Source organism: Berghia stephanieae, chromosome 5 (genome assembly GCF_034508935.2).
Source record: "Berghia stephanieae isolate SIO BIC M18660-M18661 chromosome 5, UCSD_Bste_1.3, whole genome shotgun sequence".
NCBI classification, from domain to species: Eukaryota; Metazoa; Mollusca; class Gastropoda; order Nudibranchia; family Aeolidiidae; genus Berghia; species Berghia stephanieae.
The window spans coordinates 25,987,237-26,014,736 of record NC_088364.1 but is presented as its reverse complement, the minus strand read 5'-3'; the positions used below and the strand labels follow the sequence as shown (position 1 = coordinate 26,014,736).

The 27,500-nt window shown below is 36.8% G+C and overlaps 2 protein-coding genes across 6 annotated transcripts in view; both read left to right on the top strand.

Annotated features, from left to right (window-relative positions):
• The first annotated feature begins 1,197 nt into the window (after positions 1-1,197).
• LOC144972667 (uncharacterized) overlaps positions 1,198-27,500 on the top strand; it is a 47,942-nt gene continuing 21,639 nt past the window's right edge. Inside the window, exons 1-4 of one of the 5 annotated variants that reach the window (XM_078914149.1) lie at positions 1,198-1,272; positions 17,994-18,248; positions 21,637-21,760; positions 23,751-23,909. In XM_078914149.1, the coding sequence (XP_078770275.1) occupies positions 18,001-18,248; positions 21,637-21,760; positions 23,751-23,909 (531 nt within the window). In that variant the 5' untranslated portion in view covers positions 1,198-1,272; positions 17,994-18,000. Of the gene's footprint in view, positions 1,326-1,633; positions 1,653-12,173; positions 12,564-14,528; positions 15,533-17,993; positions 18,249-21,636; positions 21,761-23,750; positions 23,910-27,500 lie in introns of those variants that run through there. The other 4 variants (XM_078914150.1, XM_078914151.1, XM_078914148.1 and 1 more) reach the window with 4 other exon arrangements.
• LOC144972666 (uncharacterized) lies at positions 4,198-8,864 on the top strand. The gene is made up of 2 exons (XM_078914145.1): positions 4,198-4,999; positions 6,733-8,864. The coding sequence occupies exons 1-2, from the start codon at positions 4,597-4,599 to the stop codon at positions 6,939-6,941; spliced, it is 612 nt and encodes a 203-aa protein (XP_078770271.1). The 5' UTR covers positions 4,198-4,596; the 3' UTR covers positions 6,942-8,864.

Here is a 27,500-nt window from a genome sequence, read left to right as displayed (position 1 = left end):
GAACGAGATCTGGATAGTGAAGACTCTCAATCGGTATGCAGCATCGGATCTAAGGTCACGTGATAGAGGATAGCTTGGTTTGCTGTTGGCTTGTGTTAGGGGAGGGGCGAGGTCAGTGTCATTCAATAGTATATAATTGTGCACGTGGCGCTCTATACAAAGAGAAAATTATAAATTGATTACGGGCGAAGGTGGGGGGAGGGGGGAGGGGGGGGGTTGACCCACAAACGATCGAGGTGTTGGGCTTCGGGTAGACCATGATACGAAATCAAAGAGAAAAGGCCGCCGGTACTTGGATGGTGGATATGGTTGGGGGATGGGGGGGGGGGGGGAGTGACAATCAGCATGGGATGTATATATTAACATTGATAATATAGGCAATAGATGACCAGGGATGTGTATTGTTTGTATATGTTTGTGTGTGTGTGTTTGTGTGTGTGTGTGCGCGCGCGTGTGTGTGTGAAAGAGATTACACAAAAATACCTTTCTCGGGAGCTTCCAAATGATTACGTATACGATAAATTTAAAAACCACATTGTTGAATCAGCTTGCAAAAAGGAGAACATTTATCTTTGTTTCACAAAAATAGGTTTAGAAATAAAATTTTTTTCTAGTAGATTGATTTTGAAAAAAATATTGCTCAATTTTTTTAATTTCCTGATAGTTTCTTTATTTTCCGGTCGGTTTTCTTGATTTATATCTCATTTTTCAATTCTCAATGCGACGAGCACACTGATGTATCTCGTGTGATTCAAAAGCGTTGTTGTTTTTTTAAATATATATATACTGAGAGTCCTCACTAATTAATTCCTGAGCGTTGATATGGTGACGCAACTATTACATACAAGACCTTGCAGTCGAGTCGGCAGGGCTTTTGGGTTACACAATCACTATTTACCCATCGGTCAGCGGTACTCTTTGATGTATACAACACTCACCGCCTTTACGCAAAGCCGCCTGCCCATAAATCAAGAGATGGTCTCCTAACTGTTCACAAGCGAACTGTCAAACGAGCAATCGATGATTGGATAAGAATCTCAAGATCTCATATAATAAGGTAAGTTTTGGAGAGGTGATATCCCCCCACCCGTCATCGGACAGAACTTTCATTGCGTTATATCATTTTAGCTCCGCCTCCTCTTTCTATTCCGGAGTGACGAGATTAGACGAGAGGACGCGAGAAAAAACTGATCACGTGATCGGTAAGTCGTTCGTTCGGTGTCCGTTCGGTGAGCAACTATAACTCTGTATTATTCACTTGATCACATGAAGGTATTTCAGTCGCCATTTTGATTCTTTTTTTACTATTAGGGTTAGCTCGAGAGGTTAGTCATAAGTGTTATTAAAGGTGCAAAGGTGTTTGTTTTTCCATAAGTTAAGTAAAGGGAGACATTCCGAAAGCTCCTACATCCCCAGTATTCTTTAAATTTGTATTTTCACCGTTGATATTTTGTCAGGCATTTATTTATTCAGTTTGTCATATAGAAGTATTTTAAAAACTCTAGAACAAACCTTGATAGATTTGTGAAAGTTTAAAATTTCCTAATTTGACCATTGTTTTGATTTTCGGCCGCCATTGCGATTTGTTAAGTATTGAAAGGTAGTGCAAAGCAGTCCGAGAGCTGTATTTTCTATTAGGGTTAGCTCGAGAGGTTAGTCATAAGTGTTATTAAAGGTGCTAGGGTGTTTGTTTTTCCATAAGTTAAGTCAAGGGGAGACATTCCGAAAGCTCCTACATCCCCAGTATTCTTTAAATTTGTATTTTCGCCTTTGATCTTTTGTCAGCACGGTGGTAGAACAGCACATTCAACGTTCAAAATTCCAATTCCAATAACGGATAACAGCACCTGTAGCATCAGTCGCCAATCAGACACAGCTAAGTTACTAAAGAGTAGTTCTCAAATAATTTGGGATGAAGCACCTATGATGGACAGGCGTGTGTTTGAATGTGTGAGCAGGACATTTTGTGACATAACAGGCAGTTCAAAACCTTTTTGGGGGCAAAGTGGTTGTACTTGGATGGAATTTTCTGCAAATTCTACTGTTGTTAACAAAGGAAGTGAAGCCGATATATTAAGTGTCACACTTTACAAGTCAATTATTTGGAATTTTGTCACCATTTTTCACATGAACAAGAACATGAGGGTTACTGATGACAATAACTGTTTTGCAAATTGGCTTCTCCGCATCGGAAATGGTACAGAGCCGGTTTTCAGCGAAATAGGAAAGTATTCTGTTAAATTACCTACAGCGCTATGCCTTCCTGAAAATGACCCAGAATGCTTGATAAATGCTGTATACAATGATTTGAATCTGAAATTTGCGGATGAACGTTATCTATCAGAGAGAGCAATTTTGACTACAACCCATGAAAATGTTGACAAAATAAATGCAGCCGTTCTGTCCAGGTTGACCTCATCAACTGAACAAATTTACCGCAGTGCTGATTCCATTCAAAGTGACTCTGACATCAACTTATACCCGATTGAATTCTTGAACGAACTTACACCTCCCGGACTTCCTCCACATGCATTACATTTGAAAGCCAACACGTCAGTCATGCTGCTTAGAAATATAAATCCTAAATCAGGCCTCCTAAATGGCACCCGTTTGTTAATAATTAAATTAGGTTCAAAAGTATTAGAAGCCAAGATAATTACCGGTAGTAGATCTGGCGACATAGTGTTTATCCCTAGAATCAATCTGACGACAACAACGGATTCAGGCTTACCGTTTATTATAAATAGAAGACAGTTTCCGGTAAAATTGTCATATGCAATGACAATTAACAAGTCTCAGGGGCAGACATTAAGCAAGGTGGGGATTTTCTTACCACAACCGGTATTCACACACGGACAACTGTATGTTGCTATGTCACGGGTCAGAGGCTATAGTGGCTTACACTTCATGTTGGGCCACACAGAAAAATCAACCGAAGATATACCAAATTACACAGACAACGTTGTTTACCAATCTGACTGACTTGACTTAGATGCCTTTCGCGTCTCGACCGAAAGATCGGGTCGCCTTGGCTGTTTCCAGTATTTCCTGTGTGAGGTGTCTCCAATATTGCCGGTCCTCTGCTAGGGTTCTCAGATTTTCAAGGTCCCCTGCCGTTATGAGACTAATGCTTTGTCCAAGTGTTGTAAGGTTTTTGTTTAGGATCACAGGGAGTGTTGTGATCGGTCTTCCTCTGAAAAGGTTCCCGTGTTTTTGGAAATATCCCGACATGGCTTGGTTAGCTGGTATGTTTTTGTCCCTGCGTAGTATGTGACCGAAAAGTTGCCATCGTTGTTGTAAAATGTCAAGGGAGATTGGTCTTTCTTTTGTGATCTTATAGAGTGATTCATTTGAGATCTTTTTTGGGTATTTGATGTCCAGTACCCTTCTTAGCTGTGTGCGATGGAAGGCATCCAGATGTTCTTCTTCGGATTTTGTCAACGCCCAAGTGCCGCAGTTATACAGAAGTACCGGTTTTACAAGAGCACGGTACAGTTTCAGTTTGGTTTTTCTCTTTATTTTGTCACCTCTAATCCATACATTGGTGAGTTTACTGAGTGCGGCGTTTGATAGCTGTTTTCTTCTTTGTACATCCTCGGTGTCTCCAATTATTGAGCCGACTTTCTTTGTTCTTTTCCATTCCTCTTTGTTCCTCGATATTGTTGTAAATTCGGTTTTATTGGCATTGACTTGGAGGTTATATTTCATGAGGGTATTTTGTATGATGTCTATATTTGCTGGTGTTGATCCAATAAACTCTACATCATCTGCATAGGCGATTTCTCTTGGGATTGCATTCTCAATATGAGTCGTTGGTTTTGGAATGACTTTTCGAACTTCTTTCAGAGCGTGTTCTAAGTATATTGTGAACTATATATTTTTACCAATCTGCCCTCATTAAATGATGGTGAGTACAGTATCGAATGAAAATAGTTCTTTCCCCGCGAAATTGCGGGCTTTGTACTAGTTTAAAAAAAAAAAAGACAAATAATCTAATTGCGATAAATTTGAAAACCTCATTGTTGGAATCAGCTTGAAAAGTGGAGAAAAATTGTCTTTGTCTCATAAAAATCGGTCTAGAAATAACCTTTTTTGTAATAGATTTGATTTTGAAAACAGCTTTCTCAAATTTTATAATTTTATGATAATTTTCTTATTTTCCGGTCGATGTTCTTGATTTATATATGAAGAGTTTTTTTCCAAAATGCGACATACGCCATTTTCAGGGATTGAGAGAAGCGGCTCAGATTCACTTCATGGGTGATAAAGCTTTGCCCTTTCAAAAATATTTCCGTCCAAATCGCGACATAACTTTAATTAAACGTGTATTTAATTCTACTTTTTTTCCAAAACGAGATATAGGACTGCAATGTTTTATTCCAAAATGAGACATAACCAGAGCCAATCAAAGACCGTGAATGGTGTTAATATTGACCAGTCGTAATTCGTTATATTTTTGGCTCGGAACTGGTATCATGGATGCGCCCATTGGCGTAGACCGTAGATAACCATTCACTCGTTCAACTTCGTACCGCTAACACCATTAACATACATTTTTAACCGCTCCTAACTTCGACTATTCAATTTTGAGAGACAATGGAAGTTTTTGATAACATAAACGAAACTGCACAGCGGACAGACCGAGGGAGGAAAAGGAAAGAAACAGCTAGGGCATACAAGACAGTAGGCAAGATGAGACGGGCCAATGGAGGCTACATTCCGACTGTTTCTTGCAACCACGTTTCAACTCCTTTGTGTTGTGCAGATCAGCTGAAGCCAGAGTCACTCGTCCAAATGTTCGAGACATTTTGCTCCCAGAGCAGCCATGCTGACCAAAACAGCATGTTGATATCCTTGATGGACGTGTCAGCTCCTTCAAGGGCCAGGATCGATGAAACAGAGAGGAAAAGAGGCCGTGATGTTACCATCAAATACAATGTGGTCACCTCAACAAGCGGGAGATTGCCTGTATGCAAAGCATCCTTCATGTCCATCCTCAGTAAGTTGTCATTTCCTTTTTTATTATAATATTATCGAATTGCAAAGGCTCTCTCATTCAGTTATCTTACTTTGACTTTGATCCGTATCCAACATCAAACACTCTAACTCAACTCTAACCTATTTTTCTTTGTTCTCTCTCACTCAACTTGGATCTAGTGCCCACTCTTTCTTCTGTTCCACTGTTTTAATTATTCTTTTTGCTGATTTATTGCCTAGTGCATCACTATTTATGTTATGATGATTACGTTATTTTCGTATTGATCACTTAGACTTAGTCTAAGTTAAAGTGAAAGTAGAAAGAAAATTAAATAGAGCTTAGGACATGGTAACGTCTTCATTATTTATAATGAACATAGAGTAAAGCCATGTGATGTAGGAAGGTGAGTACTAAGTCCTGCCATCGAGATGAGTGCATTGTTTATAGATAGTATGCAGATGACGTCACTCGGGCCTTTGTTATTGTTTTTGCCATCCGCGTTTGTGAGTTGTTCTCACTAAACTGTATTAACCAGACTATAAAAGTTCATGGTTACACAGAGTTTGTGTGTTGGTCCGTTATACTTCCGGATGGCAATGTTGTGAACTCCTTGGCCAAGCGCATTCTATCTATAAAATACCATAAAAATCTTTTCATGGTATGGGGGGGGGGGGGGGGGGGTATACTTTTTTATTGCTGTTGTGAGTGGACATTCACACCACGTGGCATGAATGAATATTTATTTTTATATCTCACCTTGTGTAGTTTGGACCACTGATATGAAGAAGAATCATGTTCATAATAGTAATAGTAGTAGATAAAGATTTTGTTAACAAAAATGAAGTGCTAATAGTAATAGTCTTAATGTTTTCATGATGCTACAGTTTTCAAGGTAATAACTGGTAACAAATTTAGGATTACTTGTTAAAAATTTGTTACAAATTGCGGACAAAAATTAAACAGCACGTTTTGCTAATAAATTAAAGAAATGATGTCGAGGAGAGACAACCAGAAATAAAATCGTGGAGCGACGATCAGAGACCGCAAACACTATGCAGAAAGCGATGGAAACTACAGTCGTATTGTGACTAACGTTGAGATTGTAGTCAGAATGAAATAAGCGCTCACAGCTCTATGATTAAAGAGCATTGACAAAGCTATTAAAAAAGCTTTTGAGAGGTCATTGTGAAGTCAAAAATTGTTTATTTTTCTAAAAGTCGCCATTTTTTTTCATAATAAAGTATAAAGATAGACACACATTTAAGGAAGGTAGCATGTGTGCCATATTGCATGAAGATTTGAGGGGACACAATAGCTTATCCTTAACTTAATTAAAATTCCCTTCACAATTGGCATACAGCTTAAGGAGGCTGCTTGGGGGGGGGGGGGGGGGGGGAGGGTGTCTTTACAGTAAATGAGTACCTAATTTAATTTTCACTTAAGTTTCTGCAGCCCCGTGGCGCAATCCATCATCTCATAGTTCATTGGTTTACTACCTATCTGTGGTTTTAGTCGTTTGTTATTGTCTTTTTTTTTATTGTTTACTTTTTTTTGTTCTCACAAGCTAGATTTTTAAAATGCTTTTTCTGTTTTGAATTTTGATTTTATTATTCGTGTCTAAGGAAAAGTTGTGGGGGATTGAAGCTTGTGTGTGTAGGCATCTATAACATTATAATTTCTCTTGCTTGATACTTTCTTCATATACCCCTTTATCTCAATGTAACATCTTTCCTCTATTTTTTATATCCTTACAGATGTCAAGAAGGATCGTCTCAGTCGTCTTGCAAATAATTTCCTTAAGGAAGGCGCACCGAGAAAAGAGCGTCGCGGTGGCAGCAGACAAACCCAGAGATGGTTGAGTTTAAAGAGTCAATCGTTTCTCATATTGAAACATTCACGTGCAGAGCCAGCCATTATGCACGTCGTGGAGCTCCTGGACGGAAGTATCTACCCAGTGACATGAATGTTGCCAAGATGCGCCAACTCTTTAATGAGCAGAATCATCGACAGGCTTCCTATGCCTTATATTATTCAATATTTTTGCATCGATTCAATCTGGCTTTTGGGCACCCGGCCAAGGATATATGCAGTGATTGTCTGCGATTCCGGATTCAGTTGCGCCAAGATTTACCTGAAGCACAAAAGCGAGCAAAGGCAGTCGCTTTTTTGCTTCATAGGCGACGTGCCAGGAAATTTTATGACTTAATGGACAACGTTGACGATTCATTAACACTATGTTTTGATGTAATGGAGAACCTTGTTCTCCCTAAAACTTCGATTGGACAGGCGTATTATTCACGTCAGCTATATATGTATGTTTTTGCTGTCGTGCGTCATGAAGGACGAGGACAGTCTGTTCCATTAAGGAATGTTTTCCTTTATACGTGGATGGAGACACAGAATAAAAAAGACTCAAATGTCATTGCATCCGCAGTTGAGCATGCTTTAACTGGTTTCGGTGAAAGCTTTCAGGGCAGGAAAGTCAGATTATTTTCTGACTCGTGTTTTGGACAAAACAAAAATTTCAGTATGGTGTCGATGCTGCACTCATTCAGGAAACGACATATTCCAAATAGTTCTATTCAATATTTTTTTCCAATTCGTGGCCACAGTTATCTGCCAGCTGACAGGGTATTCGGACGTATTGAGCAGGACATCAGGAAAAAAGCTCTTATTTTGCTGCCATCCGAATACATTGACATCTTAAAAAGACATGGCACTGTTTTTCAGTATGGAAAGGATTGGTTTGTGAAGGACTATAAAAAGAAGTGGCGTCGTTTTTAAAGACTCAAAAGGGCTTCAGAGTGAGTGATGCCAGGGTGTTACAATTTAACAATGATAAAGTTGGCTTTAAGTCAGTGTATGAGGGACCATTTTGTGAACATTCGATTCTGAAGAAGGGGAAGCGTTGGGTTGACTTTGTCCCTGAGGTGATTGGAGATATTTCTTGTGTGAAAGAAGAAAGAAGACGGACGTTTGCAATTTATTGGACAGTCTTGGTGTCAGTAATGATGTCAGGGCACAGTATGATAGTTGGCTCCTATCAACTTCTGTTACAGAGGATCCAGAATCTGATGATTAGATTTACTGTGTTTATATAATTTTTTATTCCCTTTTCCATATCCATTGTTTTTATGAGTCTTATGCTTTGTGTCCTGTATGGTGTTTTTTTTAATGGCTGTTTACACCAGACCATTTAATTATTCAATCAGTTTTGGTTGGCTTAAGTTTTCCTTTGGGTATTTTTGTCATATTTCATACATTTAATGCCTACCTGTCTGACTACATACTTAAATCTTGTGATTATGTCCCTCTCTGTGGATTGACAGAAGGTCTTTTTTTTTAATGGATTGCTATTCGACACCCGAAACTCAGGTGTATCTTTTCACCAGGTTATTCGACACCCAAAGTCTCACATGCGCATGTTGAGAGTTAGCTATCCTCAACAACACGTGAATTTATCAGCACGAAAATTTTGGGTTTTGAATTACGTTCCCTTTTTTTAATTGCTGTTGACACCAGGCTATTCTTTTAAATTTAATTAATCCATCAGTTTTGTTTTCTAGAGTTTTTTTTGTTTTTTTTTTGGGGGGGGGGGGGGGGTATTTAGCATAGTTTTTTTTTTCAATCAGTTTTTATTCCCTAAAGTTTCGCATCTTTCATAAATTGTCTATTTACTGTTGGACTTAGAATTCATACATTTTTTTGTTGCTTATTTAACTTTAAGCTGAGCTTTTGATACACCCCAGTTTTAATTCAGCTTACTGGCAATGGAACTGCTTTTCTCCTTATTTGCATGAAGGCAGGGATTTTTTGGCTCTTTTCTATTTTAAAAAGTGGTTTGGATGTGTAGTCATGTTTTCTGCTTAACATTTTTTTTTTATGGGTGGGGGGGGGGGGGGGGATGTTCAGGGGTTTTGTTTGAGAAGTCCCGTATTTTTTGCAAGTACCACACGTTTGATATTGTATCATTTTTAATTTTCAGTAGGATTATTTTTTTTACTTTGGTTTGATTTTCCCCATCATGTAGTTGATGTGGACTTTGACATGTTTTTTATCTGTTTCAAATGTTTTGATGTCATTAAATTTATAAAATATATTTTTGAGTTATTTTTGTTTTCTTTTCATGCACATTGTCTTGTGACTGCATTATGCAATAGAGAATGCTTATGCTGAAGAGGAAACTTACATTGGTGTTCTCATTTATACCCTTCTGTATCTTAATATTAAGAGGAGTGTAAGTGGATTTACTGTTAGTGTATGTTGTATTTTCAGCTTAATCAACTTCCTTTGCATTTAATTGACTGCTGGCTATATTACTTTGGTAGACTCCCAACAGAGTTATAACCAGGAGTCTGGGCTTTTGTGAGGCCTTGCACAGGTTTCGTCTTTCTATTTCTAGTAAATTGTGTTACTATTCACCTACTTTTTCCCTGGCGCTTATGACCTAAAGAGCCAGTACCCATTAAACATTCATAACCTAACAAGTACCCTGGTGCTTATGACTGAAGGGGTAGGAAGCATTGCAACTGTTAGGATATGACTGCTGTTTCCATCGCTTTCTGTGAGAGTGACTGCGATGCGACTTGAGCTTCTCCAGAAACTCAAGTCGCATCGCAGTTACTGATCTCTTGATGGAACCGACAGTCATATCCTGACAACAGTCGTACGTTAGGTCGACTTGAAATTGGCCCTCACAGTTCACAGTTTGTGGGTTAAATTTCCTAGAGCAATATGGAACAATTAACTACAATACGTATGTTTATGATTGGTCTTGGGTTAATTTTCATCCAGTGACTGTACTTAAACTGGTTATCGAAACTAGTCTGCGGGAGTTGGTTGGGTGCTACTGGTAGGCCCTCCTTTTCTCCCTGATCTATCACTACCATCTTGCTGTTCTGTGCTATATCAGACGATTTTGTGGCATTTCTTGGCTCTTGATAGGACTTTTGTTGAATATTACAAAGCCCTGGCGCTTATAGGACTTAAGAGTGTTGCAAGCGCTGTTAAACATTCCAAAACAAAAACAATTTCCTCCCTCTTCTTGTAGAGGGAACTTAACAGCATAAATTGCTTGCTATCATTTAGCCAGGACTCTAGTCTATGGTAGAGTACAAATTGCTGGATTAGATCCATCTAACCATTTGCTGACTCCAGACTGACAAGGGTCCAGAAAAAAAAACCTATGCTATGCTGTGTCAAACCAGGATGACCAATTTAGCCCTGACAAGTAATTTATATTTTGTCGCTATCTTTTGCCAATAAGCAATTTTTTGTTGCCCCATATTTCCTATGGCTGCTTTACCACTGTCATGAGAGTAGATTTCATCTAATGATCAAATAGCTTAGCTTGCATTCTTTGGTTAGAGAAGAAACTTCTGTGTCTGCCCCAAGGCATCAAGAATACTGAGAGTTGCCATTAGTGTGTAGGCTTATAGCACATACTTTGCTTGGGTGTAAATCTGTATTTCTGTCTTACTTACACCAACATCTTGAGAGTGACTACATCCATTTTGATCAAAATTGGATATGTCTCACTTTGGCACAAATCTGTTGGGTGGATATGTCTCATTTTGGAGAAAAAGTGAAATTATAAATCATAACAAAGTACATTTTAAAAAAAGATAGATTTAAAAAAAAATTATGTTCTGATGTTGAGCAAGAGGATAACTGTTTCAATTAATCAAATTATGTAATCTGCGTTGTCTACTGGTCAAAAATTTAAATGTCAAATATCTCAAAACAGGAATTTGACTTATGTCTCACTTTGGAAACAAACTCTTCATATCGTTTTTCATTTCTCAATGAGACGAACGCACTGATGTAACTCGATTGATTCAAGAGTTTAAAACACAGATTTCGTGTTTTGATTGTGAGCCCAGCCTTACTAAGAATTCACGAGCGTTGAGATATGACGTAACTTTACATACAAGACCTCGTTCTCCACGCCATAGTAGGGCTTCCATTCATCGCTTTCGGTCAACCGTGGTCTTTGAAGTTACACAACGCGGGTGGTTGGATGGGAGCATCACCCTTGAATCATATACCTATGACGTTCGCATGGGTGTACGATCCGATAGTGATGTCGTTTCTTCTTCTCTTTACTAGCCTATCCTGCTTCTTTGGTTTGTGATTGTATTTTTGACAGGGGATATTTTTTTTCCTGTAAATCCTCTGCCTGTTTGTTCTTGGTTATTTATAATTTAGCTTATGATATCTTTAGGTTATGCTTTTGATTGACATTTGTACTATTTTTGTTAGATTGCTTGTTTTTTTGTTTCAGCGGTCTCTCATATAACCTCAATTGTGTTGGAAGAGACCTAAAGCAACAAACAAACAAACAAACAAAAGTTACACAACATATCCCGCCTGTGATGCCTGTACATAAATCAAGGGCTGAGCTGACTCATGTTGACAAGCGAGCTATCAAAAGAGCAATCGCTGATTGGTCAAAAACTCAGGATTTCATATAAGGACATAAGTTCTTGAAAGCGATACCCACCCACCTGTCAGTGGACAGAACTGATATGATGAAATTAGGGCTCCATAAAATGTTATATCATGGTAGGCTCCACCCTCTATTTCTATTCTGGCGTAGATGTAGACGGCGATAGCATTTCCGATATCATAATGACTAGTGGGCAAAGGGTTAAAGCTTCCAAACAATCCCAATCGTCGTCTATCTCTAATGGGCCCCGTTAGAGCCCCGACGCGCAATCTGTCTAATGGGGATTTTCCACCCGACCCACAAGTACGCGTTGTAGACAAGAACCTGAAACCGCAGAGCATCTAGTCGAGTGTTGTGTTTTGACGAGGCAACCGGGCAACGATCTCGCTGCCTGGGCAGACCATCATCACTTTAGAAGCAGCTGTCAAGTACATATAAGGGTTGCCCGGACCGGACTGGTTTTGGCTCGAAACGGAGGCACCATTCATTATGCGTCTGAGGGGGTTCCCCCGGTTCTGTTAAAGCCAGTGTCTGGATTTCATCTCCCGCCGGGCATCATGCTAGGCGAAGTCAATAAGCCTATGTAATGCCGTTCTCTGAAGAAAAAAAAGACATTTTGAAAACTTTGGGCAGAAAACTCATCGTTCAAATAATCGCGTTTTTAGCAAATCATTTAGGTAATGATTATTTTTTTTTCGAGTCAGAGCGTCGGGTAGCAGCGAAGCGTCTACTCGGCCCTCTTTCTACGTCACCTAAAGGATTGTCTGCCCAATAAGCCTACTTTTAGACCCATAGCGCCATGCTTAGAACTAAATCTTTGCTTCATAGCGATGCGTTTAACCTGTTTAACCTTTTTTTTTTAGGGAAACCTTTATCGTCAAAAATCATTTTTGTTGTGACATAGAGTCTAAATATTTTGGAGATAAATAAATCATTATAACATATCAATGTAAAAATTATGCCTGCAGAATTTGTATCGGCATTCATTGTTTAGCGCCTCACAAATATCTGGCAAGCGTCATTCTTAATTTTTCTTCTCATTTTAGATACCTATTGGAAGAGAGTATAATTACTGTGTTTTTTTTCATACCCAACCTTAAAGATTGTACATTTTGTGAATTGCAATACAATTTACAGGTAATCAGATAGTTCTAAATAATTATACCAATGCATTATTATGCTCATGCAATAATTTAAAACCGTACCCGTGACACGCCACACTGGGAGTGGGAGTGAGAGTGAGAGTTTTGATCGAGTTCGAAGCCTTTTGATTTCTATAGTACTCTCGATAGAGTCTAGATTGGGTGCTGTTGTTGTTACAGTGCAGTCTGAAAAAAACAAACCAATTTTTTTTTTCAACCGGCTACCGGCGAATATTGTTTTTCGTGATGTGATTTGTGAACGATGGGGATGCAAGTTGTAATATTGTAATATTCGTAATAATGCTGCACTGCATGATTAAAACTACAACCCCCCAAGCCCTAAGTAAAGCCTAAATTTTATAATAAGCAGAGTGAGAGAGGAGCGGTGATTTCTTTGCATTCATTAAGATTTCAACCGTACAAGAAACAAAACAATTCAGTTTTGTGAAAATTAATAGACAATAGTATTAGAATCCTGAGGATTGTGCTAAAACTAAAAAAAAAAAAGGGGATTGATTAGGGACTTTTAGATAAAATTTTCAAAATTAAAGGATCGTTTCAAAATCTATCTCATAAAATCAAGCTCAGCATCACAATTCCAATGGTACCAGTTTTAGGAAAATCAGGCAAATAGTTAAAAAGTTATGTAACAATAACGGTGAAAAAGGCGCCTTATTCCTTTGTAATTTATTCCCGAACTTTGTGACCAAGAAACCGTTGACTTCGCACTCAAATGTCAATAACTTTTATATAAGGTTAAAGTTAGCTCATTTACTTTTTCGCAGACACCTTCAGAAAAGTCATGAGCTTAAAAAAATGGACATTAATTATTTTTGGACACCCCTTCGTTACAAAAAAAGCAGATTACACATTACATAACGCACTCCGACATCAAAGAAATTGGATTTACGATAACTTTGTCCCTATTTATACTACATTGATAAAATTGGTATCAAATCAAATGTCTAAAAGAGAAGCAGAATCTACCGAGGATAAATTTTAAGTTTCAATGAAATAACATTAAATTTTCAAGTTAAGCCAGGAGAGAGAGAGAGAGAGAGAGAGAGAGAGAGAGAGAGAGAGAGAGAGAGAGAGAGAGAGAGAGAGAGAGAGAGAGAGAGAGAGAGAGAGAGAGAGAGGGGACTATAAATTTATAGAAATAAATTACAAAGAATTAAGACCTATACTTATATTCTCTTCATTGATCCAAATAGAATCTTATATTGATGCCTGTCTGGCAAAAACTATAATTTAAATTGGATTTAAGCATTGTTTTGTCTAATTTTTTTCTTTTATTTTTTTTGTTTGCTTGTTTATTTTTTGTTTTTATTTTGTTTGTTTTCTGTATTGCATTAGAGAAAATTTCAAGCTACCCACTGTAAAGCGCTTTGAGCACATTTTGATTATTTTGCTCAATGTAAAAACTGCTCTAAATACTACACATTTGATTAAATACAATATAGAGTGCTTACTTATGTCTTTGCCAGGAGAGTTGAATATTTATTTGTTTATTCGTTTAAAAAAATTATTAATGTTTTTATTAGTGTTGATTTTATCTTTTCTGAGTGCGTGTATGCATGTGTGTATGTCGTAGGCAGCATGGCATAATAAAACTTATACAATTAAACCTAATTAGACCAGAACAAACTATTTATAGTTTGTTGCCGCATTGGTTTTTTTTTGTTTGTTTTCTTTTGTTTGCTTTTTATTTATTTATTTGTTGATTTTGGGGTTTTTTTTTTGGTTGGTCTTTTGTCTTTTTTTTTTATTTTTATTTTTTTCTTTTCCATTGACAAGGCTGATACAGAGGACAACGAGGCTTTCTACGAACAACTTCAAGCAACTATGGACCACACATGGACATCACCCGACAGAAAGACAGAGAACCAGATAGACCATTTTACCATCCAGATAAAATGGATGAGGAGCTTAAAGGATGTGAGAGTAAAGCGCAGAGCTGATGCAGCATCAGACCATCTACTAGTTGTAGCAATACTCAGATTAAATTGAAGGCTTACTACATAGCAGAGAGACTACCACACAAGTTTAATGAACACAATCTGATAGAGGCATAGAAAGAAAAAGAGTTTAGAATCGAATTGAGGAACAAATTTTGTGTGCTTGCATCTGTACAAGAAGAGACAGTTGAGTTGATGACCACTGGCATAATCTGCAAGATGTATGGAACACAATATGCAAATCTGTTCTTGGGGAAAAAGACAAAAAAGCGAAAAGACTTGCTTACCACAGAGACTGGACCCCAATAGAGCAGAGGAAAAAATTGAAAGACCAATTGAACCAAAGTCTAGTTGAAATGGACAAAAAAAGAAATCAGCGATTATCTGGGAGAAAAACTGGCAAGTGAAAAAGAGCGCAAGAAAAGATAAGAGAACTTTACTGAGGAGCTGACCTCAAAGCGGAAACTGCAGCAGGACAATGGAACATGAAAAGGCTCTACGAAATCACCAGAGCACTCTCAGGAACTCTCGTGAAAAAAAATAAATCCCCAGCTACCCAGTAAAAGACAAGATTGGCAATGCTATTTCCAGAAATATAAACCAAATAGCAAGATGGGCTGAACTCTTCCAGGAAACACTCAATAGACCTGCACCAACTATGCCACCAGATATTCTGCCACAAATGACCACCTTGATATCAACACCAACCCACTAACCGAAACAGAGATTGCCAAAGCCATAGAGACCCTCAAACAAGGCAAAGCAGCTGGGCCAGATGGAATTCCACCTGAAGCACTGAAAGCAGATATCCAGACATCAACTGACATGTTATACCCACTTCTGAACAAAATCTCTGAGAAAGTTCCAAAAGACTGAAAGAGGCCACCTCGTAAAAATTACCAAAAAAGGGGGGCTTGTCATTGGTAACAACTGGAGGAGAATCATGCTGCTGTATATATAGATTACCAATTTTGTGTCTCTCGCTACTGTGGTACATGTCGATTAGGTACATGCTCGCTCACTACTAACAGCGTAACCCCTCTCTTTTCTGTGTTCTAAAAATAGTAACCACACTGTCTGATAATGTCCAGCATTATCGCAGCGTACAGGCGAATAGTCACTTCGTTATTATTTTGTATTTTGACGTCTCTTCGGAAAAATCGATAGAGATTTAATTGAAGAATATCTCTGCCAAATTTCATTGAAATTGATACACTTGCACACTTTTGTATTTTACTCACTATCAACTTTACTTTTTTATATATATTTATATTATACTTATATATTTATCAATTTTCACCTCACTCTATTTTTTTTCCATGCCTACCATACATGAAGATGATTTATACGAAATAAGACTTATTTTTAGATCTTTAAAATGTTACTTAACACTTGCCATGTATTTTTGTTTTGATTGACACAAATTCAGTGAATACAAGTAGTTGTTTTACTGCAGAACCCAAATTTTCCTGATCTCCGCCACTAGATGCTGGTTGAGAGGCAGAGAGAGAGAGAGAGAGATCACAGATTCTCTATAAAATTGACTAAAATTTTAAAAAGAAAAAATATCAATAACTCTGGAACCGTTTGTCATACAGGAACAAGTAAGGTACCAAATTGAATGTTATTTCAAGCCCGTCCACCTGATTCGGTCAAATTAAGATATTTTGAGTTTGAAAATTTTTGTAGGCCTACTCAATATCTGAATTTTCTGACTTAATTGGTTTTGGTCCTGACCCTTTCATATATTGTAAATATGTTTTGGTGATTGTAATTTTATTTGTTTTTCATTTTTCCTTTTATTCCTGTTTGGGACGAAATATCCCTGTTTTTGCTTCCTGGAATCCCTGGTTGGCATAATCGCATGTTGGCAGGTCTGGTTAGTGATAACGTACAGTGCAACTTCTCTGTAATGACATCACATCCTTTTTCTCCACACCAAGATCGGACAGCAGCCTTCATGTCTTTGTCGCTTTCATAGTGGTTTCCTTTGAGATACTCCTTCAATTTAGGGAAGAAGAATAAGGTGCTTGGTCGAGGCTGTAGGGTGGATGTGGCACGGAGGAGAAATACATTTACCTCAGTGCGGTTTGAGTCTGTTGACTTGTGTGTGGTCGAGGATTATCGTGTTGCAATATTGCTTTTTTCTGGGGTTGCTTTCAATTCCATAATGGCAACATATTGATCGGAATTCATTGTTTGCCCTTTTCCAAAATTTCGCGATGAACAGCACCTTCAAAGTCGCAGAAAATTATGAGCAGCACTTCTCTAGCCATTTCCACAACTTTGAACTTTTTTGGACAAGGAGAGTTCGTGTGTCAGTAGATATTCTGTTGACTCACGTTTGCTCTCTGGGTCATAATGCTGGACCCATGACTCTTCTCCAGGGACTATTTGCTGAATAAGGGTATGACCATCATCTTCATACCTTTTCAATAGTTTGGAGCAAATTGTTTTTCGTCGCTCTTTCATGTCACTTTTCAACATTCGTGGGTCCCACCTGGCAGGCACTTTCCCGTATCCCAAAGATCACTGTTACGATGTGGTGTAACCTTTCCTTTGAAATTCCAACACAATGTCAGTTTGTCTAACACACCGATTTGCCAGAATCATGATTTCAACTTCAATTTTATTTCTGATGTTTGGGGCACTTTGGGGCCTCCCACAACAAGTTTGATCTTGAAGTTTTGAGTTGATAGAATCTCCTCCTTCCATGAACCTTACCCGTCGCCAAACGGTGCTATAATCAACACAAGTGTCACAATAAACACACTTCATTTCGGTATGGATTTCAATGGGTGAACAGCCTTCAGCATTCAGAAATTCAATAACACCACGCTGCTTGATTCTATATCATCTTTCAGTACATCAATTTTCATATTTATGTATAATGACCAAGGTTGTTGACCACGTAATAGGAAAAAAGTGATTATGTCTCGCAGAGATGTTATAGACCTGAGAAATTTGGACACAACAATGCAATTGGTTAGAAAGTATTTATACTGAATATTAAGGCTCTAAGTCAAATATTTTTGAAATTATAAAGAAAATGGCAAAACTTTCCAGCCCGTCATCTTAAATTAAATTGGTTCTCCTTTTCTTGTTAACTGGAAGCATTTGACCTGCGTAGTTGAAAATTTTGGTCTCTCGTTGTCCCTGAAGTGATGATCCACAAAAAATAGTTTAAAAGATTGTGGATATCTGATATGTAAAGTTTGTAGAGTGACCTGATTTTTATTTCTATTCTTATTCTTGATTTTTAAAATATATCAAGAAGATAGAAAATAATGTTTTTTAGCTTCTTTTTTTTTTTGTGGCATGTCTCCATTTCTTGACTTACTTGACCTCAATGGTCTTTTGTCAACAGACAACCTTGAGCTGCTTTCATATCATTTCTTTTATGAGGTTGTGAAGTTTGTCTTTCTTTAAAAAATAACGAGCTTTGATGTCTTTTTGTTCTATCTCAGATTCACGATGCCAGCTATCAAGAAAAAATGGATGCAAACAAATAAGGAGGATAATAATCCAGGGAAAGATGATTCGTATGAAGAAGAGGACAGGGATCTGTCAAATCCAGAAGATACCACAAGTACTGTTAAGAAGCCTATCAAGCGGAAATTATACCCTGGTCCTGGGGGTATGCTTAGAGGCTTGGATGGAGAAGTTCTCATGGAAAAAAGGAAAAGATTCATACCACCAGCTGAACTCAAATTATCTGAATGGTGAGTTGTTGATTTATTCTTAAACCTAGGATACCAATCTAACCCCCCCCCCCCCTTTCCAAAAAAACAAACAAAAAAACAAAAAAACAACACCCTCAACATTATTATGCTTATTTATTTTTTGGATATGTTTATTTAAAAAATGTATAGAAAGCAAATGATTTCCATAACAATATGACATAATTCTTTATCAAGAGGAATTAACATATTTTAAAAGGAATTCAAAATATCAGGTGTGATAATAAAAAATTGAAATCTGAAAAGGTGTGCATTTGTCACGCTTTAATGAAAAACGATATCCAAATTTTTTATAAGGAAATTTAAATCTTGTTGTGAATGGCTGGCTCATTCATTTTTTGTTTCTCATGAAACTGAGCTTTAAAATGATAATGATAGCTTTGCAACCAGGACAACCAAACTCTGTTTTGGTCAACAGTAGGTAGAATTACCCAAACGGTAGGGGAATGTTTACCCTCCTTGTGCAAAGAATTCTTCACCAGTCCACAACCTTGCTATCTCGTCTGTCCCCTATATTTTGATGCGGTGTTGTGTGGGCTCTGTAAGGAGTCTTGTCAGAGTTGAGATTATATGCTTTTGCTTATAAATTTAGATTTTGTAATTGTTAGGTTCTCTGATATTTTTCTTATGTAACCATATGATAATATTCCTTTAGTGAAGTTCGTTGTTGTTGCAGTGTCAGTGTGGGACTAAGATAGTTTGAGACTAGCCACATGAATCTTTCTAATTCTGCTGGACCTATGTTATCTTCATTTAAATTGTCCCCTTTATCTTTATCTTTATCTTACTTTTTATTTCTCAGATACTCGTCAGCTTGAACTGAAGGTGGGGTCTTATGATCTCCCATAGTCAATCCTTAGCTTAGAGGAATGCAGTCAAATTTATAGATCTTTTTTATTTGAGAGATAATATTTTTTTCATGCATTATGCAGTACTATTATTATAGTTTTTGGTTGAATATATTGTACATTATAATCATTTGAGTGTATCCATCATGGAAGGATCCTTGCTTGTTCCTGGTGTCAAAATAGGCTCATTGGAACATTGATGGATTGCTTATGGAATCTTTTATTCCCTATTTGAACCAGTCTCTTTTGTCTTGATTTTTCTTTGGTGCTTTTAACTCCAGGTTCAAACCTTTGCCTCTATCCTCTTCCTATTTACAGACTCTGAAATGACCGAAAAGTGTCACAAGCGCTGTAGAACCCCTAAAAACAACAAAACAACAGCTTGAACTTAATCTTTTGACGATTCTCTTGTTCCCTCTACTAGGGCCGAAATTAGTGAAATGACATGTGTTGCAAGTGTAGAAAAAAATAAAGGAAAAAAAATATTCACATGTATTTTTCTATTTATTAAAAGCATTGAAAGTTTAGGTTTAACTCTCTTTTCAACATGTTTGAAGTCAAATTTAAGTCTAACTATGATCAGGCCTGTAAATCATCAGCTCGATAAATTCTATTAAGTGCTGACATTTTGAAAAAACAAAAAATTAAAAGTAAAAATAAGATTCGTAACGTCAAAAGACAGAACCAAAAAAAAAGAAAATAAAAGAGTTGTGTGCGTGCCTCGAAAAATTCAGTTTTTATTCTGTTTCGAGTGCCGACTTTAAAATAGAAGAAACTTTTTATTTGTTGTGTCAAAGACAAAACAAACTAGTTGAAAGTAAACCAGAATGATGAATACGAAATAAATATTTTTTTTCGAAATATATATATTTTCTTCGAAAGGTGATTGACTGCTCTTGGTGGAAGTTTTTTTTACTCATGACCGTGATTTAAATTATTCTATTTTTCCTCCTTCACACAAGACCGCTCCTCCTCCTCCTCCTCTTCTTCTTCTTCTTCTTCTTCTTCTTCTTCTTCTTCTTCTCCTTCTCCTTCTCCTTCTTCTCCTTCTCCTTCTTCTTCTTCTTCTTCTTCTTCTTCTTCTTCTTCTTCTTCTTCTTCTTCTTCTTCTTCTTCTTCTTCTTCTTCTTCTTCTTCTTCTTCTTCTTCTTCTTCTTCTTCTTCTTCTCTTCCTCCTTCTTCTCTTCCTCCTCTTCCACCTCCTCCTCTTCCTCCCTTCCACCTCCTTCTCCTCTTCCTCCTTGTCCTCCTTCTTCTCGTGTCAAGCACTACACATCCTTAAAAAAAAAAGTAGGAATTGTTCTTTTGTTTTTATCATTTTACAACTAACTCAGACCTGGGACAAGAAATGTGTGTACTCTCTCAAATAATTGGGATTTCTTTTGTACCATAAAATAATGACCTGCTTATTTTATTATAAATGAGTTGGGGGGGGGGGGGGGGGGGGGGATGGCATGATTAGACTAGTCAATTGACGAGTCATATCTGTGTTGTGTTTGTTAATCCATATTTTTGTCCTGTTCATCTATTTTCGCGTCTTCAAACAGTTCCAACAATTTTTTTCACCAGTCATTATGATTTAGAGCCATATAAAAAAAAGAGTCTTTAAAATTGTTAGATTTATTTTTAGATTACATGAGGAGACCCCAGTGCCTCCCTCGGGATTCAAACATTCTTTCCCTAAAAGGCGAGTAGCATATTGCTACATTTTATTGGCTGGCCTTAGATATTCTAGAGCTGTCAACTACCTTTTTTCCTTGGACTTTCCGGTTTTGTTTGGGTTTAATATAGATAAATCCTGAATGAATTTCTAAAGTCCCATTTTTTCATCGATTAAAATTTTATTTTGAGATTTAGTGATATTTACACTTGTATTATGACTAATTGATTGTCTTGTCTTATTTTAAAGTTTTGTTTAAGTCATATTTCTAATGAAAACTTGCAGTTATTGTCTTATTGTTTTATAATTGTAATGAACCTGATTTTTTGAAGTCTCACCTTGTTTTACTGGCATTGTGGGTTGACAGTACAGCTTTGGTATTCATTCATTTTCTGTTGTGTTATTCATACCAAATTATTATCACTTTTCTCTCTATTTACCAACTACTGGAAATTCGTCACAATCAACCAACATTTTTCTCATTCAAATTTCTTTTGTACATCGTAAAATTTGTCAAATTTTTTTTGTTATAGTTATGAGAACTTATTGCTGTATTGTGGAGTTTGTTATTTTTTATCCTAACTCAAATTTAATTTCATGGAGTAATAGTAATAACAATTTTTTTTCTATCTGGACATTATTTCTCCACTTACAAATCATTTTCCAGATTTTCCCCAAAACATCATACCCTGTAGTGTATGATGTTTTGGGGAAAATCTGGAAAATTCTTTCTATTGAGTTAGAATTTTAAAAATTGTAACTGTGGCAATATGCTTTTTGGATTATAAGAATAATTTTTATGATTTGATGATAAATATCATGTCAACATTTAATTGACTGTGGTTTACAATCTTCTCCCCAGGCTGGACAACAATTTGGAAAAGCGAACAGAGGAAACCGTACATTTGCCATTGTTGTACAAGTATTATACCGAGTTGTGTCAAGCTGGTGGTTCTGATATTGTGGATGTGCCAGGATTTAATCGGGTTTGTTTGTTTAATTATCTTTGAGATAACAGACTTGACAACTATTTGTAATCTTGGGTAATTTTAACTTTGTCATGATTACCATGAACTATTGACTAATTTTCCTTATTAGTTAGTTTGAGCTAGATAGTTCTTGGAAATGTCAACTGTGCATGATAATTAATTTTCTTATTAGTTATGACTAGTTTTTGAACCTCTCGAACTGTGCCGGTCTGTGCTCAGTTTTCAAGTGCATTTTCGAGGGCATTAGAGTCCAAAAAGAGATGGTATGTGACCCACCTTCTCAATGGTATTATGCTATTATGCTAAGATGAACTAGTGATGAAATTTTGAGTTATATCAAAATTATGTCAGTATCATCAGAATTTAGAAATTCAAGATTTTTGAAATTAAAAAATACAAACAACCCTTGCCCCCTTCCCCCCAAACAAACTCACTTTTGTCAGTGGAGGCACATATTTTAACTCAAATTTTACATATTAATCTTAAAAAAAGTTCAATTTGGGGGCCATGATAGTTCAGTCGGTAGAGCACTCGTCTCACATTCAAAGGGAATGGAGTTGATCTCAGGGAAAGCTGAGCTTTTTGTCTGACCTCCTGTCTACTGCACTTTGCAATGGATTGTCCTAATGTCCGTACTCTTCAACAGTATAAAGTATTGCCATCAACCAACATTTTCCATTGCCTTGATGGACACTTATGATAGATTTTAGAATCTTATGCAATAGACACATGGGATAGATGAAGTATAACTTAGAGCCCAGTAACTCGTCCAAACAATATTGAAAAAAAAAGATATGAGCATTTGCATAAGGATTTCTAGGGATTCATCATGTTCAATGTGCTTCACAATTCTTTATTTATTCCACCAGGCATGGCAGCCAACTGTCCTGATAAAATCGAGACTTAACAAATTTTTTTGGGGACTGTTATATGTATGAAAATGAGCCTTCCATATCCCAGGATTGCCTATTTTTTTTGGCAGATTAAAACAAGGAACAGAAGAAAGCTCTATATATCTAGATTATATTATACAATAGTCCAAACATGCTGGCTGTTTTGTGTCATGACAGTATTTTGCATAAGGGGTTCCCTGGACCTAACTGTGTGTGACTTTTTCTTATGGGGGTATGTTAAAGGCCAAGTTTACATTCAACCCCTTCTAGCAAGTATATCTAAGTTTTCATATTCTTTACTATTGCTGTACATTAAATTTTCAGAATTGAAATCCCCACATCATAATACAGGGGGTCACAGGGGGCGATGGGGGTACAAACATATACTCATGACATCAAATTTTCCATTTTAACAAGTTTTATCGAATGAAAGAAGCGAATTCATTCTGTAGATGGAGCCAACATTTTTTTTTTCAAATTAGACATTGTTGTTAGCAGATTACCATTACCTTAAAGGGCAATGCTCGTAATTTCCATTCCCCCCAAAAATCAGTAGGCTTTATTAAGGATCAGTGCATGGGCGTGTTAGATCACTGGCCTTTTGATTTTTCCATGTACCAAAGTGATGCCTTGATTGCGTTTGGTATGTACTCCGACATATAGGTAAGTGTTATTTTAAATTGTTATTTGTGTTCAGGCTTTTTAAGTTTTCAGAATTTTCTGCAGCCTTTCTAGTACTCTGGTGCTAGGACTTATGCAATTGTCTGACCTAATGATTGCAGGTCAGAGGGTCCCAGTTGAGGAAGGCTGATTTGTGAGATATGCAATTATTTTTCCGTTTGTTTTATCTGACACCCTATCATTTACACAACTTTTCAGATTGATTTACTGTTCAAAACATCACAGCAAGAGCTGCCTATAAGATAATTTTATATATAATGCAAAGAGTATTATCTCTAAGAGACTTACTAATTTCCTGGAAATTAAAATTTCATCACTATTCATTTTGTCATAACTGCAGACCTACCTGAGTAAAATGCAACTTTTTTGTTAAAGAAATCAATTTTTAAACTTTGAATATTTTGATTCCTCAGATGGTAAAAGCAAAGTTTGGCAAGTCATTTGGGATCCAGCCAAGCTCCATCTACAAGGCTGTCATCAAAGAACGTAAGATAGGCGAGAGAAAGAAAAGTGGGAGCGGCTTCAAACTGAAAGATATTGTCATTGAAGCCATCAACCATTTTGGTAACCCTGTATCCTTTGGATGAGTTTGTAAACATTTGAGTGTATTCCTCATAGTGGGGACCTGTATTTGCGTCTGGATGAGACTTTTAGGTGATCTCAAACTAAGTACACTGATAGTGTGCTCTTGGAATCTACATCTGTTCCCTATTTCAAGCCATCCCCTTAGTCTTACTTATTCTCGTGTGCTATCAACTTGTAAAACTAGAATCTTTGACTATCCCATTTCAGTGATGCCAAAGCTCCAGTTTCACCTGAAAAAAATCCGGTCTGAAGCAAAAGATTCCGGGTTATGGGCATCCTCCGTCAAATTCTGGTGAGGTCGAATTGTTCCAAGGAAACCCCCCCCCCCCCCCTTTCCAACCTCCACTTCATCATCACTGCTACTACTACTACAACCACCATCACCGCATTATCACTACCACTACTACTACAACCACCACCCCTGCATCATCATCACTACTACTACTACACCACCACCACCACATCATCATCACTACCACTACTACAAGCACCATCACTACATCACCAACACTAGCACTACTACTACAACCATCACTACCACCACTACTACAACCACCACAACCACATCATCACTACCACCACTACTACTACAACCACCACCACCGCATCATCATCACTACCACTATCATACCTGCTGAATGTTACGAATTTTTCGTAATTTTACGAATTTTAGACAAATTACAAAAATATGAAATTGTATGGAAAATTACGAATTTTATAGTAATAATAATAATGATAAGAAGAACAACTACTACCACTACTGCAACTACTACTACTACTACTACTACTCCTACTACTACTACTACTACTACTACTACTACTACTACTACTACTACTACTACTACTACTACTACTATTACTACTACTACTACTAACTATTACTACTACTAACTATTACTACTTCTAATATCATAATGATAACAATAATATTAATTATAAAGCATTTCTACAGCGCATAAGCATGACGATGTAATGTTTAAGTGATCATCAATGTCAAATTGTGGTTGTTCGTACACAACTTAGAAATTACTAATTTCCTTGTCAAATTACTAAAAATTGACATAGACATTACGAAATTTGACATTTTCAATTTGGCAGGTCTGCACTATTACTACAACCACCACCACCACATCACCATCACTACCATGACTGCTAAAACCACCACCACTACCACATCATCATCACAACCACGACTGCTACAATCACCACCACCACATCACCATCACTACCATGACTGCTAAAACCACCACCACTACCACATCATCATCACAACCGCTACTACTACAACCACCACCTCCACCACATCATCATTCAGTGATGATAATCTTCCGCGGAATTCCGGGTTTTGTAATTTTCTCCGAAATTTTCAGCTGATTTTGCCTGTCATTTTCCTCTGATAAAAGCTCAGGTCAAGTGGTGGATCCGTAAAAAAATCACCATCATGTCTTGTGTCATATTTCCATATCTGCCAAATATTACAAATTTTCCATAATTTTACGAATATTAGACAAATTTCACTGCCAATTATGAAAATACAAAAATGTATGGAAAATAACAAATTTTTAATTCTCAGTTTATAATAATAATAATAATAATAATAATAATAATAATAATAATAATAATAATAATAATAATAATAATAATAATAATAATAATGATGAGAACTACTACTACTACTACTACTACTACTACTACTACTACTACTACTACTACTACTACTACTACTACTACTACTACTACTACTACTACTACTATACTACTACTACTATTACTACTTCTACTACTACTACTATTTCTACTACTACTACTGCTACTACTATATTATTAATAATAATAATAATAATAATAAATAATAATAATAATAATAATAATAATAATAATAATAATAATAATAATAATTATAATAATAATAATTATAATGATTATGATGATGATGATACTAATAACATTAATAAAGCATTTCTACAGTGCATAAGCATGACATTTTAACTTTGAAGTGATTATCAATGTCAAATTATGGTTGTTCATACACAATTTCAGAAATTACTAATATCCTTGTCAAATTATCAAAATTGACAAAAAATTACTAAATTTGAAGTTTTCAATTTGGCAGGTCTGTATTTTGACACATGTGCCTGGTTGCATGTTTTTTGGTGACACTCCCATTTATATGGCGTCAATCTAGACAAACTGGTGCCAGATGTCATTGATGGTCGAAAAGGAAGTGGGTAGTCTAGACTTTACTTCTAAATAGATCAAGCGTGGTAGTCACTGGCGGTCGGTCTATTGAGCGAAGTTGTTTTGTGCCGCCCTATATTTTTCAAATTTAGCAGATACTGCTTTTCGTCTCAATTTTTGCATATGCTGCTTTTCGTTAACACTCGCGATCTCTCCTGCCTTACTAACCATGATAGGTTGTGCGTCATCACAGACGGCTCTATTTTTCTTGTTGCCCCACACGAGATGACGTGCGACAATGAGCTGAGGGTGGGGTATGGGGGCTACCACGAGCAAAAAAGTCAACAGGATGCCCAAGTATTTTATATAAAAGACTGTTTTCTTCTGTTTTAAAACCACCGTTATCCACTTCCCACCACAAACAACAGATACTCTTTATTGCTAAAAATAACTAGGTCCGGCCGGCAAATTTATTTTTGCACACCTTGGGGTCTGGCTTGGGAGAAATCAAAACCATATCAGTTTTATCATTGGAAGAACAGGTTTGTTGTAATCAAACCATACGGATGAAGAAAATTACAATAAAAATAGATCTTATGCTTTTCGTTTTGCTCCAATGGATATTAATAATCAATAAGAATATTATACAAATCATTCACCGAATAGAGCCCCATGATGCTATGAATAAGAATTCCAGTCCCGGCACACACACAGCAGTTCAACTTGTATTGTCTTTGGAGTAGATAAGTAGTGTGTTGAGGTTGGATTATTTATTCCTTCTATTAATGGCTGAAGAACTAAGAAATACTGCAGTGCCCTCCGTACTAAAGTCACAAGATCTTGACAGCCTCAAAACTCTGGCCCAGGACTGTGAACAATGGAAACAATTAACAACATGGATGGAGAGAGCAGCTATACTTATCGACCATGACTGAATCACACAATTCTCAGCAAGCATCATTCGTACTGCGAAGCTTACTACTACTACTACTACTACTACAACTACTACTACTACTACTACTACTACTACTACTACTACTACTACTACTACTACTACTACTACTAATGGCTGTTATCACAGTTGATATTTGAAAGAAGAAATTTTATTTGGCAGTCTAATTGCTATTGTTCTTTTTAAAAAAATGATATTCACAAATCTCAATGAACAGACGTGTATCGCAATCCATGCCGAAACAACTATGAAAGGCTCCATAGACTTCAATGATCGGGTGATATACAATTTTTTCTCTAGAGGAAAATCGACAAATGTACCTCTTTTACATAATATATGCCCATCAGGTAGTCATTTTATACCTGAGTACGGTGAGAAAGTGTTTTTGATCCATGCCGCCTTAAACAGCCAGCAACCACCCCTGGTGGTAGTACAGTTATAGGTGCGT

Coding starts and splice junctions, on each gene's coding strand:
- LOC144972666 (XM_078914145.1), top strand. CDS start 4,597: ATGGAAGTTTTTGATAACATAAACGAAACTGCACAGCGGACAGACCGA. Junction 5,000..6,732: donor ATCCTTCATGTCCATCCTCA/GTAAGTTGTCAT, acceptor ATATCCTTACAG/ATGTCAAGAAGGATCGTCTC.